Raw genomic sequence first — 19250 nt, forward strand, 5'->3', positions numbered from 1 at the left:
ATTTATATATCAGTTAACAAGTCATCTTTATTTCTTGACACCTATCCTGTGCCCAATACTGTGCAAGCAGTGTTGTTTTATTTTGCCTCTAGTATGGATTTTTTTAAATGTTCATTTAAGTGTTTGTTTCACTTAATTTTAATATTATCTTTTATGTACTGTTCTTCTTGCCCAAATTTTGATCCCATAAATTTTCATTTTTAATTTTTCTCTTTTTTATTTTTCATTTTTATTTTGTTTGAACTGGGTGACTTGATTTTCTGATAACTACATATAAAAATTGTTTGCCAATATTGGTGTTAGCCATATTCGCATATTATGAATATGTAATAATATAATAATAATCTTCCAGCAAATCACTCCTTAACAGATGGTTTAAAGTCCTACATCATCTCTAACTTCTGTGCATTATAATTTAGTAATAAAACAAAATTGGAATAGGGAACAAAGAAAATGAATTTGTTATGAATCCGTGTGTTTCTTCCATTACATAATTTGTTGAAGAACATAGCATGTAATATTTAATCTTTCTGCTTTAGAGTACATTTAGATTAGTCAATATGGGCATGTGTGTACTTTAGAAGTCATTATTTGAGCCCTCTTTGTTCTTTTCTACAGAGGTCTGGAAAATCGAGCCCACAGTGAGCAGTTCAATGCTTTTTTTAGGCTCCCCAAAGAAGAGACTTTGAAAGAAGTACATGAATGTTTCTTATGGGTACCATTCAGCCACTTTAACACTCATGGAAAAATGTGCATCTCAGAAAACTATATCTGCTTTGCTAGCCAGGATGGCAATCTATGTTGTGTAATCATTCCATTACGAGAGGTAATACAAATTTGGTTACATATCAATTTTAGTTTGAAAATGCTATCATTCACAGAATAAAATATTTAATTCTGTAAATTATTGAAAACTCTATATGCACCACCCTTTTAGTAATTTTTAAGAATCTTTTTTTTTTTTTTTTTGAGAGAAAGAACACATACGAGCAAGTTGGGGGCGAGGAAGGAGGGGCAGAGGGAGAGAGAGAATCCCAAGCAGGGCTTGATCTCACAACCCCAAGATCATGACCTGAGCCAAAATCAAGAGTCAAACACTTAACCGACTGAGCCACCCAGGTGCCCCAATAATCATTTTTTAAGTTCAGTAGTATTCTTCAGAATAAGAGTACTACTAGGATAAGAGCATTATAGCTCTCATTAAAAGTGAAAATAGAAAAAAATTAAAAATTTACAAACCAGATAAGGTTCAGGATGACTCAAGATGGAGCATGATCGCCCAGACATTTATGACATGAATACCAAGACTTAGACTATTATATTTGATACACACAGTCAAAAAGAATATAATTGATAGCTTTTATGTAAGTTAGAAATAAATTGTCAGCATTGTAGCCCTGAATTTTTACATTTATATTATCATTTTTTTAAAGATTTATTTATTTATTTGAGAGAGCGAGAATGAGAGAGAGAGAGAGTACATGAGTGGGGGAGGGTCAGAGGGAGAAGCAGGCTCCCCGGCTGAGCAGGGAGCCCGATGCGGGACTCGATCCCGGGACTCCAGGATCATGGCCTGAGCCGAAGGCAGTTGCTTTAACCAACTGAGCCACCCAGGCGCCCTATATTGTCATTTTTTAAGGCTACATGTTAATTAAACCTTTTTCTTGAGAAGTGAAATAACTTGCACTGAGTTTACTTGTGTCAGTGGTGCAACTAGTACCCAAAGTCTATTTCTTAATAAGTCATACCATGGACCAAAGCTTTAGCCACAAAAGATTAAGCTAAACATATTTTGCCTGAAAGCGTCAGCAACAAGGGAGAATGGGATTCATTTATGTTTTCACCCCCCAGGTCTTAGCTATAGATAAGACAAATGATTCCAGCAAATCTGTCATCATTAGCATCAAAGGAAAAACAGCTTTTCGCTTCAGTGAAGTTAAAGACTTTGAGCAGCTGGTGGCAAAACTCAGACTCAAGTATGGGGCAGCTTCAACTCAGTATCACGATGTTAGCACAGAGGTAATTATACAGCAATCAAATCATTTTTTTAAAAAAGTTTGTTTCATGTGCTCCATTCTTTCAAAAGGAACTCATAGTACTTTTTCTATTCATGCTTAGGTTTATTTTTTTTTAAGACTAAAACCAAAGAAATTACATTCTCTAAGTCACATTATAAAGCAGAAGTGAGAATTAAGAACTTTATTCTTTTTTAGGAACTCGTATTTTAAAAATTATTATCATTTGATCTTTCTTGACTATATCTGCAGTATCTCAGATATACACATCTTGTACTTTCATGTGACATGGCTTTTAATAACTCAAACTATATTTGAGAATTTAATAAGGCCTTAAAAAAAGGACTCTCCTCTGACTGCTGTAGAGAGACAGCAATTTTAAACCAGTCTAAATATCTTTTATTTAATATCGAGTAGTCCAGCCTTACTTACATTATATAGCCCAGAGCAAAATAGTGACAAAGCTATTTACTAGTAAAATATTAGAGAAGGCAAATATTCTTGGCGAAGGGTGCTTAAGAGACTGATGTTGATATTTAGTGTGTCCTTTATGTAAATGTAGATACTTTCAATTCAAATTAATTTTCATTTTCAATGCTTAGGAAATTCATGTTTTAATAGATTGATAAAACTTATCACATTATAACTATTGTATTTTAATTAAAAATTCAAAGAAAAAGCCAACATTGGCTTTATTGGCTATATTATTTGTATAGGATTATAGCAGCTTTTACCTCTCCAGAGTAGAGACTAAAAATATTATGCTAAGTCAATTATAATGCAGTATTGGTAAGACTAGCTTTTTCTTCAAGAATAGAACAACATAATGAAAACATGTAATTAAAAGATACATATATCTCTGTTCCAGACCCAGAATCTTCATGTTAACCATCAAGAATTTTCATGCCCCAACTTTATAATCTTTCATTCTCTTCAGGTGTGCACCCAGGGTATTCCTTAGTTTGATGTTGAGGACACAGGTAAAACCTGATCAGTCCTGGTAGTTTCTCTCGCAGTGCTTCCATATTCTTGCTTATATCACTTTTTTTCCTGTCCTACTCCGTTTCAGATTCATTCTCTCTGTTAAATTTAATGCTCTGCTTCTCTTTCTTTCTCCTTCAATTTATCTGTGTCTCTTAAACCCGAAAAACTGGAATTTTCCCCCCAAAATTCTCAGGTGCCTCTAGTAGTTGGGTATGATCAGTTGTAAGACAGGATTTTGTCTCAAAATGAGTTTATCATCTTTTCAGATGTATGTCAGAGTTCTAAGGTTTTCTAGTTTCTCTTCCCATTTTTAAAGGTTTTAGTAAAGGTATATGCAAAATACCAGTTGGTATACTGGTTTGCTAGGGAAATTTTTTTTAAGTGTACCCTTTAATCCCCATTCCCTATTTGCCCCATCTACCACCTACCTCCCCTCTGGTAACCATCAATTTGTTCTGTATTGCCAAGAGTCCATTTCTTGGTTTGTCTCTCTCTTCTTTTTTCCTTTGCTCACTTGTTTTTTTCTTAAATTCCACATTATGAGTGAGATCATATGGTATTTGTCTTTCTCTGGCTGACTTACTTCGCTTCTCATTATACTCTCTAGCTCTATCCATGTTGTTGCAAATGGCAAGGTTTCATTCATTTTTATGGCTGAATAACATATATATATATATATATATATATATATATATATATATATATATATAATACCGCACCTTCTTTATCCATGTACCTATCCATGGACACTTGGACTGCTTCTATAGTTTGGCTATTGTAAATAATGCTGCAATAAATATAGAGGTGCATGTATCCATTTGAATTAGTGTTTTTGTATTGGTAGGATAGTTCTATTTTTAACTTTTTGAGGAACCTCCATACTGTTTTACAGAGTGGCTGCACCAGTTTGTATTCCCACCAACAGTGCAAGAGGGTTCCTTTTTCTTGCACATCCTCGCCAACACCTGTTTCTGGTGTTGTTGATTTTAGCCATTCTGACAGGTGTGAGGTGATATCTCATTGTAGTTTTGATTTGCATTTCCCTGATGAGTGATGTTGAGCATCTTTTCATGTGTTGTTGGTCATCTGGATGTCTTCTTTGGAGAAATGTCTGTTCATGTCTTCTGCCCATTTTTAAGTTGGATTATTTGTTTTGTGGGTATTGAGTTGTTTCAGTTTTTTATATATTTTGGATACTAACCCTTTGTCAGATATGTCATTTGCAACTATCTTCTGCCATTCAGTAGGTTGCCTTTTAGTTTTGTTTATTGTTTCCTTCACTGTGCAGAAACTTTTTATTTTGATGCAGTCCCAATATTTATTTTTGCTTTTGTTTCCCTTGCCTTAGGAGACATATCTATAAAAATGTTGCTACAGCTGATGTGAGAGATATTACTGCCTATGCTCTCTTCGATGATTTTTTATGGTTTCAGGTCTTACATTTAGATCTTTAATCCATTTTAAGTTTATTTTTGTGTATGGTGTAAGAAAGTGGTCCAGTTTCACTCTTTTGCATGTGGCCGTCCAGTTTTCCCAACACCATTTGTTGAAGAGACTGTCTTTTTCTCATTGGATATTCATTCCTCCTCTGTCAAAGATTAATTGACCATATAATTGTGGGTTTATTTCGGGGTTTTCTGTTCTATTCTATTGATCTGTGTGTCTATACCAGTACAATGCTGTTTTAATTACTACCGCTTTGTAATATAACTTGGAATCTAGAATTATGATACCTCCAATTTTGTTTTTCCTTTTCAAGATTGCTTTGGCTATTTAAGTCTTTTGTGGTTCCATGCACATTTTAGGATTATTTGTTCTAGTTCTGTGAAAAATGCTGTTGGAATTTTGATAGGGATTGCATTAAATGTGTAGATTGCTTTGGGTAATAAAGACATTTTCACAATATTTGTTCTTCCATCCCATGAGCATGGAATGTCTTTCCAGTTTTTTGTGTTATCTTGAATTTCTTTCATCTGTGTTTTATAGTTTTCAGAGTACAGGTCTTTCACCTTTTTGGTTAAGTTTATTCCTACTTTATTGTTTTTGTTGCAATTGTAAATGGGATTGTGTTCTTAATTTGACTTTCTGCTGCTTCATTGTTAGTGTATAGGAATGAAGCAGATTTCTGTACATTGATTTTGTATTCTGCAACTTTACTGAATTCATTTATCAGTTCTAGTAGTTTTTTGGTAGAGTCTCCAGGGTTTTCTGTATACAAAATCATTTTATCAGCAGAGACAGTTTTACTTCTTCCTTTCCTATTTGGATGGATTTTATTTCTTTATCTTGACTGATGGCTCTAGCTAGGACTTGTAGTACTATGTTGAATGGGAGTGGTGAGAGTAGGCAGCCTCATCTTGTTCCTGATCTCAGAGGAAAAGCTTTCAACCTTTTACCTTGGAGTATGATGTTAGCTGTGGGCTTGTCATATATGGCCTTTATTATGTTGAGGTATGTTTCTTTTATACCCACTTTGTTGAGAGTTTTTATCATGAAAGGATATTGAATTTTGTCAAATGTTTTTTCTACATCTATGGGTATGATCAAATTATTTTTATCCTTTATTCTATTCATGTGGTATATCACATTTATTGATTTGTATATGTTAAACCATCTTTGCCTCCCAGGGATAAGTCCCACTTGATCATGGTGTATGATCCTTGTAATGTGCTGTTGAGTTTGATCTGCTAGTATGTTGTTGAGAATTTTTGCATCTGGATTCATTGGGATTTTGGCTTGTAATTTCTTGTAGTGTTCTTATTTGGCTTTAGTATCGGGGCATGCTGGCCCTGAAAAATTAGTTTGGGAGTGTTCCCATCCCCTTCACTTTTTTGGAAGAATTTGAGAAGAATTGGCATTAATTCTTTAAATGTTTGGTAGAATTCACCCATTAAGCCATCTGGTCCAGGGTTTTTCTCTGGTGGGAGATTTTGGATTACAGATTCAGTGTCCTTACATGTTATTAGTAAGTTCAAATTTTCGATTTCTTTATGTTTTGTTGATAGTTCATTTTTTATTGCTGAAAAATATTTCATTATCTGGATATACCACAGTGTTTATACATTCACCTCTTGATACCTTGTTTGCCTTCAATTTTTGGCAACAATCAATAAAGCTGCTATAAACATTCACATGCGGATATGTATGTGTACACATACATTTTCAACTATTTGGGTATATACCTAGGAGCACAATTCCTGAATCATATAGTAAGGCTATGTTTTGCTTTCTAAGAAACTGCCAAACCATCTTCCAAAGTGGCTGTACCATTTTGCATTTCCGCCAGCAATGAATTAGAGTTCTTATTCCATATCCTCAGCAGCAAGTACTTGTTTTCTGTGAGTGTTACGGATTTTAGCCATTTTAATGGCCAATAGTATCTCGTTGTTTTTTTAATTTGCAATTCCTCAATGATATAATATTGAGCATTTTTATATAATTATTTGTCATCTTTATATCTTCTTTGGTGAGGTCTCTATTCAGATCTTTTGCCCACTTTTTAACTTGGTCTTTTATTTTTTTTAAAACATAATTTCCTTTCATTCTTTTAATATATTTACAATAGCTACTTTACATTCTTAGTTTACAAAATCAACTGGAACTCTCAAAGCCATTTTCTGTTGGTTGCTTTTTTTTAATAGTTCTTGTTTTTATTTTTAAACCTGGCTTTCTCGGATTACCCCCATGAGTCAGTATAAGTTGGTGGTCAGCCAATGATGGGTCAGAAGAGCTCCTTAAATGCCTTGAACCATTAAGGTTTCTACTTTTTACCAAGGGAATCTTTATGTGAAGGTATACCTCAAACTTCAGACAGTTTATAAATCAGCCTCGGTTTCATTGCTTACCTCCACAAAGTCAGCCAGAATTGAGTGACTGGGGCCTTCCACTGTCCCGTTTCTTTCCTGGGCAGTTTCACATCCCTGTACATGCATACGTCCATCTACATCTCCAAGAATATGTTAGAATCTTTCAAAGTTCCCTGTGTTTATCTGGTTATCTGAATCTTCCTTTTAGATTTTTAGCCAGGCTCTTGTTTGCCCCAAACTGAAATCATAGCTTTAGGCAGCTGTGATGTTATCAGCAGATTACTATGGCCTTCTGTAATGCCCTGGGGATGGGACTTTCTTCATTCAAAGACCTGAGCTCTGAATCAAATCAAGTAACACCCTGGGAATGGAGATTTTCTAGGGAGCTGTTAGTTTGGTCAAAATACTGTGTTCTGGGGATGGGGATTTTAGTGATCAACCAAAAGATCCACTGGCTGTGTTAATGCAGGCTTTCATGGCTGCCATTACCTCTGAGCTTGGGAGGGAGGGGTGATGAGAACAGCCTCAAGTCAAAACTTCACAGAATCTACTGTTCCTACTACAGTTCATTAGTTTCACTTGTATAGATGCTTTTCAGTTCATCCTGTGCCTTTGGTAAATTTCCAGTGCTCTGAACTGGTATTTTTTAAATCTTTTGCCAGTATTTTGTTGTTTTTGTAGGGGAGTGGTTTCACTGAAGTCCTGAGTATGCTGTTCTAGATGTTGATTTGTTGACGTCTCTAATTTTGATAGAAAAACAATGTCTCTCTGAGACAGCGCTTTAATCTTTATTATGTAGATTGATTGTGGTTTATAAATGACAGATAAAGCATTAGCACTTTTTCTTCTTGCAGAAACTTTTAAGCATACATTTGGGACAATTACATTTTTTTTTTTTCAGATTCCTATTAGTTCTGATTCTACAGACCCATCTGATAATACTGAAGTACGATCTTTGACATGTCAGAGAGAATGCAGTAAAACTGTGAACACTGAAGCCTTAATGACAGTATTTCACCCTCAGAATTTGGAGACTCTTAATTCCAAAATGGTAGGAAAACAAAATATTTAAATCTGTGGACTGAAACAGTTGATCAAAAATAAAAATCTTAGAGCAGACTAGAAGGTATCACAACTGAAAACTCCTCTTTTGGTGCTTGAAAAGGTTTTCCAGCAGGTACTATTGTGTGACTTGTTTCATTCAATTACACAAAAGGGCTGTTAACAAACAAAAGGGCTGTTATCAAGAATTAAGATAAACTATGAAAATTGAACATTGGGTTTTATTTGCATGGATTGTCAATAATCCTAAAATCAAGGTGATTGGGGGAGAATGATGGTTCAAAGCTTTACCTCTGAAGTATAATGCTTTTCCCATTTTTATATGAGTTTAGGTAAGAATTAAAATAGCAAATTAAAGCTGTTATGCTCACATGGATTCGGAAGATTTGTGATGAGTGGTCCAGTGTTTGGCCCCTCTGTCAATACTGATTTTGACTTCCTGTGTTCTTGATTTCCATAGGTATTGTTTCACAGTGAAGAGAGTTTTCAAATTATTTGAAAGAAGTTAATTTCTCACCATGTTTACTTGGTTGATTTTTTGTTACAGTTGAAAGAAAAGATGAAGGAACAGTCATGGGACATCCTATTTGCAGAATGTGGGCGTGGTATTAGCATGTTTCGGACCAAAAAGACTCGAGATCTGGTTGTAAGAGGGATTCCAGAGACTTTAAGAGGAGAGCTCTGGATGCTTTTTTCAGGTATTACATATATTCACTTTATTTTTTTCTTTTTTTTTAAGATTTTATTTATTTATTTGACAGAGAGAACATAAGCAGGGGGAGCAGCAGAGGGAGAGGGAGAAGCAGGCTCCCCGTGGAGCAGGGAGCGCAATGCGGGGCTCAATCTCAGGACCCTGGGATCATGACCCAAGCCAAAGGCAGTCGCTCAACCAACTCAGCCACCCAAGTGCCCCCATATATTCACTTTATTAACAGACAGTAGCTATGCCCCTTCTAGAAGTTATGCACTAAGTAAGAATAATTACAAAGATGGCTGGAACAAAGACTTATTCATCATGAGTTCAGATTAGTCAAAGAGAATAAGGTAGTTCCATGTATTTACCTGTATATCCACACATCTATTGTCTGAGCAAATTAGTTTATTAGGCAAGATATGGCTAATTGGAGGTATCTCTATCTCTAGTGTCAAAGGAAAGTTAAGGGATAAAAACAGTTCATGAAAATTCTATTGGATAAAATTGGTATCCTGATGTTATAGATTCTAGTGAAGCCTTTTGTTTGTACTAGGACATTACTTGAATATAAAGCTAAATTTAAAGTAATCCAAATCTTTATGTATATATGCAAATATATAAATAGGTTTATTACATTCTTCTTCTTTTGTATGTTAATGCAATCATCTGTACAGGTGCTGTTAATGACATGGCTGCTAATCCTGGCTATTATGCTGAAGTGGTTGAGCAGTCCTTAGGGACCTGCAACTTGGCTACTGAAGAAATTGAACGTGATTTGCGTCGCTCCCTGCCTGAACACCCAGCCTTTCAGAGTGACACTGGCATATCTGCTCTGAGGCGGGTACTCACTGCTTATGCATATAGGAATCCCAAAATTGGATACTGCCAGGTATGGCTTCATTATAAACCCATCTCTATGCATGTTCCAAATGGTAAAATCACATTAAATAGAGCTCCATTAATTTGAAAATTATGATAAGAAAGACAGAGGTTGGGCTGAGATTGATATAGGGAGTATTTTTAAGTAGGATGGTAGTGGGAATACTTAAGAGAATTGATATTACTTCATTTTTCTTGTACGTTTAACAAATATTTATTGAATTCCTGCTCTATAAAAGATACTGTGCTAAGTGCTTAAGACATGTAAAGATGAATCATATAAGGATCCTGCCCTTGAAAGTATACAGATGAGTAAGTATTAAAACATATTCATTAGCAAATAAAAACGAGTGGGGCAAAGTATTAGAGAAATGTAAAGTTCTATTAAGATTTATAATAGGGATAAATTAATTTCATCTGGAGGAATCAGAAATGGCTTCATGGAAGAGGTAGCATTTGTAGGTCTTGATAATTGGTGAATTTTGGATGTATGGAGATGGAATGAAAGAATGTTCTAGGTAAAGGGATCAGTGTAACAAAACGCAGGGAGGTAAACATGGAATATATATAGAACCATGTTTTGTTTAGTAGAAATGTAGGGTGAATGAAGCGAAGTAGATAGAGAAAAAAAATCAATAAGGTAGTTTGGGATAGGTCAGGAGTTTGAATTTTATTTTGTAGGTAGTGGGGGAATCACTGAAAAAAAAATCCTTTAGGAGCACACTATATTAATTAGGGATGCTAGGCTGCTAACACAAATAATCTCAAACAGGTAATAACTTAAACACAATAGAAGCTTCCTCAAAGGAATTAATAGAGAAGAGCAAGTATTTAAGTCAGTAGGCAGCTCTCCTTCATGAGATTATTCAGGGACTTAGGCTGACAGCAGGCCCTGTCATCTTCAAAACATGGCTTCCAAGATGTTCCTTCATTGTCATTACCCTTCACAGGAATCAGGAGAGAACATGGAGAAACAATCGTGGTAGATTTTATTGGCTTGTAGGCCTAGAACGTGTGTACATCACTTCATCCACATTATGTTGGAGGATCTTGGTCTTATGGCCACACCTATTTATAAAAAAGTCTGCAAAATAGAGTGTGACTGAGCACATATATGTCCAGATACTATGGAAGAAGGGGAGATTGGATTGTGGTGGATAGCTAGTACTCTCAGCCACACATTCCTTTATAATGAGCTGAGCACTCATAATGATTATGTATCAATCCTATCATCTACTCATTAATCTTATCAATAGAGAATTTTTTTGAAAAGCAATTTAAGTGAATGGATCACCTAAATTACAAGTATTTAGTGTATTTTAGGATCTTTGAGAGGTAAAAAAGAAGTGTAAGTGCTTCTTTCCTCAAAGAACTAACACAGAGTCTATGACGTTATCTATATGTAGTCATGTAGTGGCACCTTCAAAATAGGTGGCACTTGCTTTTAACTTCTAAAAGATGAGAGGGGCTCCTGGGTGGCTCAGTCAGTTAGGCATCTGACCCGTGGTTTCAGCTCAGGTCTTGATCTCAAGGTTGTGGTATCAGGCCCAAGTCGGGCTCCAAGCTTAGCACAGGGTCTGCTTGAAATGCTCTCTCTCTCCCTCTCCCCTGCTCACACACACTCTCTCTCTTTCACTCATTCAATAAATAAATAAATAAAACTCTCTAAAAGATGAGAGTAAGGTTAGAAACATGGAGGGCAAGAGGAAAGTTACTCTGAGTTAAGGTAATAATATAAGTAATACCATTCAGGTGAGAATAAGCCTGCCATGGCTAGGTTCATGTTGGAATCAAGAATTAGGTTTGTGTGGGACAAGATCGTGCAGAATCATTCAAGCCTGGGAAAAGTCTGAATTTGCTAAGCAGGTTTTATTGCTTTTGATCAAGAAGCCATGTGAGCCGTACTGACTCATTAGGACTAACTGACTAGCTTGCTTATTTACCTTTCATTCTATCCTCCCTCCCTCCTTTCCTTCCAGCTATTTGATCTATTTTCTTCCTTTTCTTTCTTCCCTCCCTCTCTTTCCTCTTTCCTTTACTTTCCTTTGATCTATCTTGAGATAAACTCGCATACCACAAACTTTATCCTTTAGTGTTTTTAGTATATTCACAATGTCATGTAACCACCATCACTACCTAATTCCAAAACACTTTCATCACCCCCAAAAGAAGCTCCATATCCATTGTTACTTCCCGTTCACCCCACCCCCAACTCTAGGCAATCACTGATCTACTTTTCCACCTCTATGAATTTGCCTATTATGGACATTTTATATAAATGGAATGATACAATATGTGGTCTTTTGTGTCTACTTTCTTTCACTTAGGTTCATCCATTTTGTGGCATGCATTAATACTTCATCCCTTGTATGGCTGAATAATATTCCATTGTATGGATATACCACATTTGTTTATTCAGTGGTTGATGGGCATTTTGTGTTATTTCAATATTTTGGCTATTATGAATAATGCTGTCATGGATATTCATGTCCAGCTTTTTGTGTGGACATTGTTTTTTATTATTTTGGGTATATACCTAGAAGTGGAATTGCTGAGTTATATGCTCACTGTATGTTTAACATTTGGGGGCACTGCCAAACTATTTCCCAAAGAGACAGCACCATTTTATCTTCCCACCAGCAATGCGTACTGAGGGTTCCAATTTCTCACATCCTTGATAACACTTTTTATTGTCTTTTTGATTATAGCCATTCCAGTGAATGTGAAGTGGTAGTTCATTGTGGTCTTGATTTCCATTTCCCTAATATACTATTTGTATGTCTTCTTAGAAGAAATGGCTATTCAAATCCCTTGCTCATTTGTAAAGTTGGGTTCTTTATCTTGTTATTGTTGAGTTTTAATAATTCTTTATATATTCTGGATACCAATCCCTTATCAGATATAATATTTGCAAATTTTTTCTCCTACCCTATATGTTGCCCTTTCACTTTCTTTTTTTTTAATAAAGATTTTATTTATTTATTTGCCAGAGAGAGAGAATGAGAGTGAGAGAGCACAAGCAGGGGGAGCAGCAAGTAGAGGGAGAAGCAGGCTCCCCGCTGAGCAAGGAGACTGATGTGGGACTTGATCCCAGGGATCATGACTTGAACTGAAGGCAGACACTTAGCCGACTGAGCCACCCAGGCATCCCATCCTTTCACTTTCTTGGTGGCGTCCTTTAAAGCACAAAAGTTTTAATTTAATCTGTTTTTTTTTAAGTTTTAATAATGTAGTCCAATCTGTTTTTCTTTGTTGTATGTGCCTTTGATGTCCTATCTAAGAAGCCATTGCCTAATCCAAGCTTAAAAAGATTTACTGCTATGTTTTCTTCTGAGAGTTTTATAGTTTTGATGATTAAATTTATTTTGTGTTAATTTTTGTGTATGGTGTGTGGAGGGAGTTCAGCTTCATTCCTTTACTTGTGGATAACCAGCTGTTCCAGTGGTATTTGTTGAAGAAACTATTCTTTCACTCATTGAATCACCCTGGCACCCTTGTTGAAAATCAGTTGACCATAAATATTAGGGTTTGTTTCTGGACTTGCAGTTCTATCTCATTGATTTATATTTCTGTTCTTATGCTGGTATCACACTTTTTTTTTTTTTTTTTTTTTTTTTACTACAGCTGGGTAGTAACTTTTGAAATAAGGAAATGTGAGTCCTTTAACTTTATTCTTTTCCAAGGTTGTTTTGGCTCTTTTGGGTTCCTTGCATTTCCACATGAATTTTAGGATTAGCTTGGTAATTTCTGGGAAGAAAAGGAAATGCCAGCTGGGATTTTGATAGTCATTGTATTGAATCTGTAGATGAACTTGGGTAATACTATATATTAACAATATTAAGTCTTCTAATCCATGAGCACAGAATATCTATCCCATTTATTTAGTTCTTTTTAAATCTCATTCAAAGTTGTTTTATAGTTTTCTACTGCCTAAGCCTTGTACTTCTTTGTTAATTTTATTTCTAAATATTTTATTTTTTTGATATAGTAAATAGAATTGTTTTCTTGATTTAATTTTTGGATTGTTCACTGCCACTATATAGAAATAAGATTGATTTTTATATATACTGATCTTGTATACTGCAATCTTGCTGAGCTTATTTTTAGTAGATTTTTTTGTGGATTCCTTAGAATTTTCTACATATAAAACCATAGAATCTGAATGGTGATATTTTTACTTCTTCCATTCCAATCAGGATATCTTTTTTTCCTTTTTCTTGACTAATTGACATGGCTATAACCTTCAGTACTGTGTTGAAGAGAAGTAGTGAGAATGCATATTCCTGTCTTACTATTTATCTTAGGGGGAAGCAATTAGTCTTTCATCATTAAGTATGATGTTAGCTGTGGGTTTTTTTGGTAGGTCCTCTATCAGGTTGAGGAAGTTCCCATATATTCCTAGTTTGTTGAGTGTTTTTATCATGAAAGGGTATTGGATTTTGTTAAACAATTTTTCTTTCTCTATTGAGATAATCATGTGATTTTTCCCCTTTATTCTATTAATATCCTGTATTACATTAGTTTATTTTCACATGTTGAACCACCTTGTATTTCCAAGATAAATCTCACTGGATCTTGGTGTATAATCCTTTTTATGTGTTATTGGGTTCAGTTTGCTAGTATTTTGTTTAGAATTTTTACATTTACATTCATAAAATATATCGATACATAGTTTTCTTAAGATACCTTTGGTTTTGGTATCAGGGCCTCATAGAATGAGCTGGGTAGGGCGCCTGGGTGGCTCAGTTGGTTGGGCGACTGCCTTCGGCTCAGGTCATGATCCTGGAGTCCCGGGATCGAGTCCCACATCGGGCTCCCTGCTCAGCAGGGAGTCTGCTTCTCCCTCTGGCCCTCCTCCCTCTCATGCTCTCTGTCTCTCATTCTCTCTCTCGCAAATAGATAAAATCTTTAAAAAAAAAAAAAAAAGAATGAGCTGGGTAGTATTTCTTCCTCTCCTGTTTTTTTGAAGAGTTTATAATGAATTAATGTTAATTTTTCTTTAAATGGTAGAATTTGCTAGTGAAGCCATCTGTTCCTAGAGTGTTCTTTGCAAGAAATTATTTCATTACTAATTCAGTCTCTACTTGTTATAAGTCTATTCAGATTTTTCTATTTCTTCTTAATTTGATCTCTGTAGTTTGTGTTTTTCTAAGATTTTATCCATTTTATCTAGGTTATCTAATTTGTTATCACATTCCCTTATAATCCTTTTTATTTCTGTTAAGATTGGTAGTAATAGGGGTGCCTGGGTGGCTCAGTCTTAAGCGTTAAGCTTCTGCCTTCAGCTCAGGTCATGATCCCAGGGTCCTGGGATTGAGCCCCGCATCTGGCTCCCTGCTCCACGGGAAGCCTGCTTCACCCTCTCCCGCTGCCCCTGCTTGTGTTCCCTCTCTCACTATGTCTCTCTCTGTCAAATAAATAAATAAAATCTCTAAAAAAAAGATTGGTAGTGATGTTCACTGTTTTCTGATTTTAATAATTTGAGTCCTTTCTCTGCTTTTTATCTTTTTGGTTCGGCCCCTATGGATATCTCATTCCCCAGCTATTCATTTTAACCCTTTCTTAGCCTATTGTTTGGCCCAACTGTTATCCATTTGCTCAGCAAGCCACATACTTGTTCAATAACTGTCTCCAGTTGTTTCCAACAAACACTCTGGGGAAAAGGCTCTTTGCTTACCGTGAACCCTGTGTTAGGTCAAATAAACACAGCCTTGTGAGTGGCGTCTTTCTGTGGAAACCACCAGACAGGTCAAATAATGACAATTATGTGGAAATGGGGCTCCTAAAGAGCTCTAGCCCCTGTCTGTTCCCTAAGGTGGCTGTCTGCTAGGTGTTTTTAATCACGATTGCTGGAATGTTGGTTTTTAAGACTATTATGAAGCTGAGGAGGGGGGCTGGGTATAGGGTAATTTAAAATGCCGAAGAGCTCACTTTTTTACTGAGATTCAGCCATTTTATTAAATAAATGCTTTCTGAATTGCCCTAAGATTTTGGTTAATTTTCAGAGTTCTGAAAAATTGATTCTGACAATATTCACCAGTGTTCTTGTTGCCTGTATAGAGGAGAGCATTTTCAGAGGGACTTACTCTGCCATTTTCACTGACATCCCCTCCCATTATGACTTCTTGAACAGGAAAATTGATGGAGTAAAAACTAAACTTGAGGGGTGCCTGGGTGACTCAGTCAGTTGAGCGTCTGACTCTTGGTTTTGGCTCAGGTTGTGATCTCAGGGTCCTGAGATCAGCCCCACATTGGGCTCCACGCTCAGCAAGGAGTCTGCTTGAGATTGTCTCTATCACTCTCCCTCTGCCAAGCCATCCCGCCCCCTTCCACCTCACCCCCCCACCCCCGCCTGCCACTCAGGCATGCGCGCTCTCTCTCTCTCAAATAAATAAATAAATCTTAAAAAAAAAAAAAACCTAAACTTGAGATCAAATACTGTGCCAGATCTGGCAAATAATCGACATCCTTAGTACACATAACTATCTATAAGAAAAGTATTAAAATATAAAAATGAGCAATGAACATGAAAAGATTAGTCATAGAACCAAAAGTACAGATGGATTAATAAAGCCAAGAAAGGAAAGTTCAGCCTCAAAGAAATTCAAATTAAAACCATGAAATACTATTTTTACTATCAAATCAACAAGGACAATTATAATTATTACAATTCTCAGTAGTATTGGCAAAGAAGGAGTGAAATAAACATTCAAACACTATTGGTCAGAAATATGAATTGGTACAGTCTTTCTGGAATACAATTTGGCAGTAATATGTCGTTTAAAAGTAGTATTCTTGGTACTGCCTGGGTGGCTTAGTCAGGTAGGCGCCTGCCTTCAGCTCGGATCATGATCTCAGAGTCCTGGGATTGAGCCCCGCATCCTACTCCCTGCTCAGCAGGAAGCCTGCTTCTCCCTCTGCCCCTCCCCCCGACTTATGCTGTCTCTCCCTCCCTCCCTCTCTCTCTCTCAAATAATAAATAAAATCTTTAAAAATAAAAAATGAAAAAAAATAAAAACAGCATTCTTTGACTGAATACTTTCATTGCTGTGTATCTTTCCTGAGAAAAGAGTAAAACATTTGGATGAAGATTTATATAAAAAGATGTTCCTTGCAGTGTTATATATAATAGTGGAAAATTGGATCCAAACTAAATGTCCAACAGTAGTAGATTCGTTAAGTAATTTATAGTATATTCAATTTACTAGATTATTTCATAGTCATTAAATACATTGTTTGAGAAGAATTATTTAATGGTGTTGAAAATGTATATATAATGTGATGCTAAGTGAAAAAATCAACAGTTTGTTCCAAACTTTAGAAGGTGAAAAAGGAAGGAAAATACACACACACACACAAATACATCAACTTTTTAACAGTGGTGATCTCTGGGTAGGTAGGATACAGGAGATTTAATTTTCTTAACACATTTCCGTTCTTTCCAGATTCTATAAGATTTTATTCCTTTATAATAAGTGCTGTGGCCGAATGTTATATAAAAGTAATGATCTGACATTTGTATGCAAGATAGATTAGAAGGAGAAGGTTGGGGTAGGATAGAGAGGGTAAAGCAGATCTAAAAGACATTTTATAAGAAGAAACTCTAGGCTATAAAGATAAATTGGATGTGGCAGATAAAGGGTTTCTAGCATGATCAAAATTAGGATAGCGAAGAAGAAAATCCTATTTAATAGAAAAAAGATGTTTATTTTTGAACACAACCGAGGATGATTGACATCTAGAGGGATGTTTTATAGGTAGTTGAAAATACAGGTGAAGTTTGTTTCTCCAATTTTAATATGTTTTTGAGCATTGTGTTTTTTTTCCAGATTTGCAATAATTAAGATATTTTACTCATTGAAATTAGTCTAAAGTTACAGAGGTTTTACTTATTTTGTTCTATAGTCATATTACTGCTTTATTTTCTTTGAATTTACTGTTAAGTAACTGATTAGCAAATGTTGGCCTGACTTCACCTTGTTTTGCTTTGGACTGGCTCAGAACTCTTATGTTTCCATTATCATTATTTTTCATAGTTTTTATTGCTGAAAACTAAGATTTGAAGAAGAAATGTAATTATCACCCGAACTATACACACACACACACTCTTACTTATTTATTTATTTATTTATTTTTCTGTGAATTTTAGGCAATGAACATCTTAACTTCAGTGCTGCTTCTGTATGCAAAAGAGGAAGAAGCTTTTTGGCTTCTGGTTGCTGTGTGTGAACGAATGTTGCCCGATTATTTTAACCGTCGAATCATTGGTAAAACACACACATCCCATATATAAGCACATATTTCTTTTTTAAACAATTTATATGTCTCTTGTCTATCCAGTTATGTATCAAATGGAAGAACTGATCAATTAGGTTTTGAAATATACAAAATGCAAGCAATATCAAATGTCACATTCACTGACATGCGCAAGAGAAAAGTTTTTTGTACTGAATGGGTGATTGGAAAGATTGTTTAATATGTTGCTTTTTTAAGATAAAATACTTGGTCTGTCTCTTAATAAAATAGAAATTTTAAGTATACCTTCTCTGTATTGCTGAAACAATGGCAATCTGAAGTATCCAGAGCTACTGGAACATTTTTAGTCGTTTCTTGATGAGAGAGAGATTTTTAACCAGCTTATGTGAACTGTATTGATATCTGCAAGGTTTGAAAGAAGGATCAAGTTCGTGGTTAGTTACTTATATAATATTTTCTTCAGTCATCAAATATTTATAGATTTTGACACTACCACAAAACCATGGGTGGTCTCTACTTTATGCCCTCATAAGCCTTCAGTATCATGGCTGGGTTATTGATTATATTGTCTTTCATGACAGTTATTTGTATATTTAAGTTCTACTAGATATTAAGCCCTCTGAAAATGAGGCTATTTCATTAATTGGTGTATCTCTTATGGTGCCTATTACAGGTTTCTGCACATAATATTCAATAAATTACTGTTCAAATGAATTTGAACTGAGTTTCTCAAGTGCTTCTTTTTTTTTTTTCCTTGATGCATGACACTTTGCTAGCAGATAAAGAGATGTGTGAAATATAGAAAAGGCCCTGAAGAAGTTCATAATTTAAGGACTAGAAATGAGATACATTGGCATACTAACAAGTGGGAAGGTATCAGAAACAAATCCTTTTGAAAGGTGTTCATTTTTAAACTTCCTTTTATGTTCGCCAGGTGCCTTGGTGGATCAGGCAGTCTTCGAAGAACTTATCAGGGATCACCTTCCCCAGCTGCCAGAACACATGACTGATATGACATTCTTTTCCTCAGTTTCTCTCTCATGGTTCCTCACACTTTTTATTAGCGTGCTGCCGATTGAAAGTGCAGTGAATGTGGTGGACTGTTTCTTCTATGATGGAATAAAAGCCATTTTACAGCTGGGATTGGCAATACTTGACTATAATTTGGACAAACTGCTCACATGTAAAGATGACGCTGAAGCCGTGACAGCTTTAAACAGGTACTGTCAGAACCGTAGAGTTTCAATCTGGAGAGCCCCTTGGAATGTTGTTCAGCTCCCTTATTTTACAGATGAGGAAACTGAGCCCTAGAAACTTTAAACAGTTTGCCCAATGTCACAAAGCTAGTTGCATGAAAAATCTAGGACTAAAGTCCCCTTCTCTGTTTCCAAATAGAATATAATAAGAGTAAATCCCTTTTGAAGTAAACCACTTGGTAACATACACATTTGTACTAATATTGTTGATTCAGTATGCTGGGACTTTTCATAGTCCCAGTTTGAGCTATAAAGTGTTATTGTGTAAAAGTAATTTGAAAGGGGAAGGATAGTTGAT

The 19250-nt window shown here is 35.6% G+C and overlaps 1 protein-coding gene across 4 annotated transcripts in view; it reads left to right on the forward strand.

Annotated features, from left to right (window-relative positions):
• The window catches only part of TBC1D8B (TBC1 domain family member 8B), a 56591-nt gene that overhangs the window by 22716 nt on the left and 14625 nt on the right, over positions 1–19250 (forward strand). For 3 of the 4 annotated variants that reach the window (XM_035006651.1, XM_035006667.1, XM_035006655.1), the window contains exons 6-12: positions 619–826; positions 1852–2019; positions 7707–7856; positions 8415–8565; positions 9236–9450; positions 17590–17707; positions 18631–18916. In XM_035006651.1, coding sequence (XP_034862542.1) covers positions 619–826; positions 1852–2019; positions 7707–7856; positions 8415–8565; positions 9236–9450; positions 17590–17707; positions 18631–18916 — 1296 coding nt within the window. The remainder of the gene's footprint in view (positions 1–618; positions 827–1851; positions 2020–7706; positions 7857–8414; positions 8566–9235; positions 9451–17589; positions 17708–18630; positions 18917–19250) is intronic. The other variant, XM_035006661.1, reaches the window with a different exon arrangement.

The sequence above is a fragment of the Mirounga leonina genome, unplaced genomic scaffold, assembly GCF_011800145.1.
Source record: "Mirounga leonina isolate KUSES-001 unplaced genomic scaffold, KU_Mleo_1.0 Mir_101664, whole genome shotgun sequence".
Taxonomy (NCBI): domain Eukaryota; kingdom Metazoa; phylum Chordata; class Mammalia; order Carnivora; family Phocidae; genus Mirounga; species Mirounga leonina.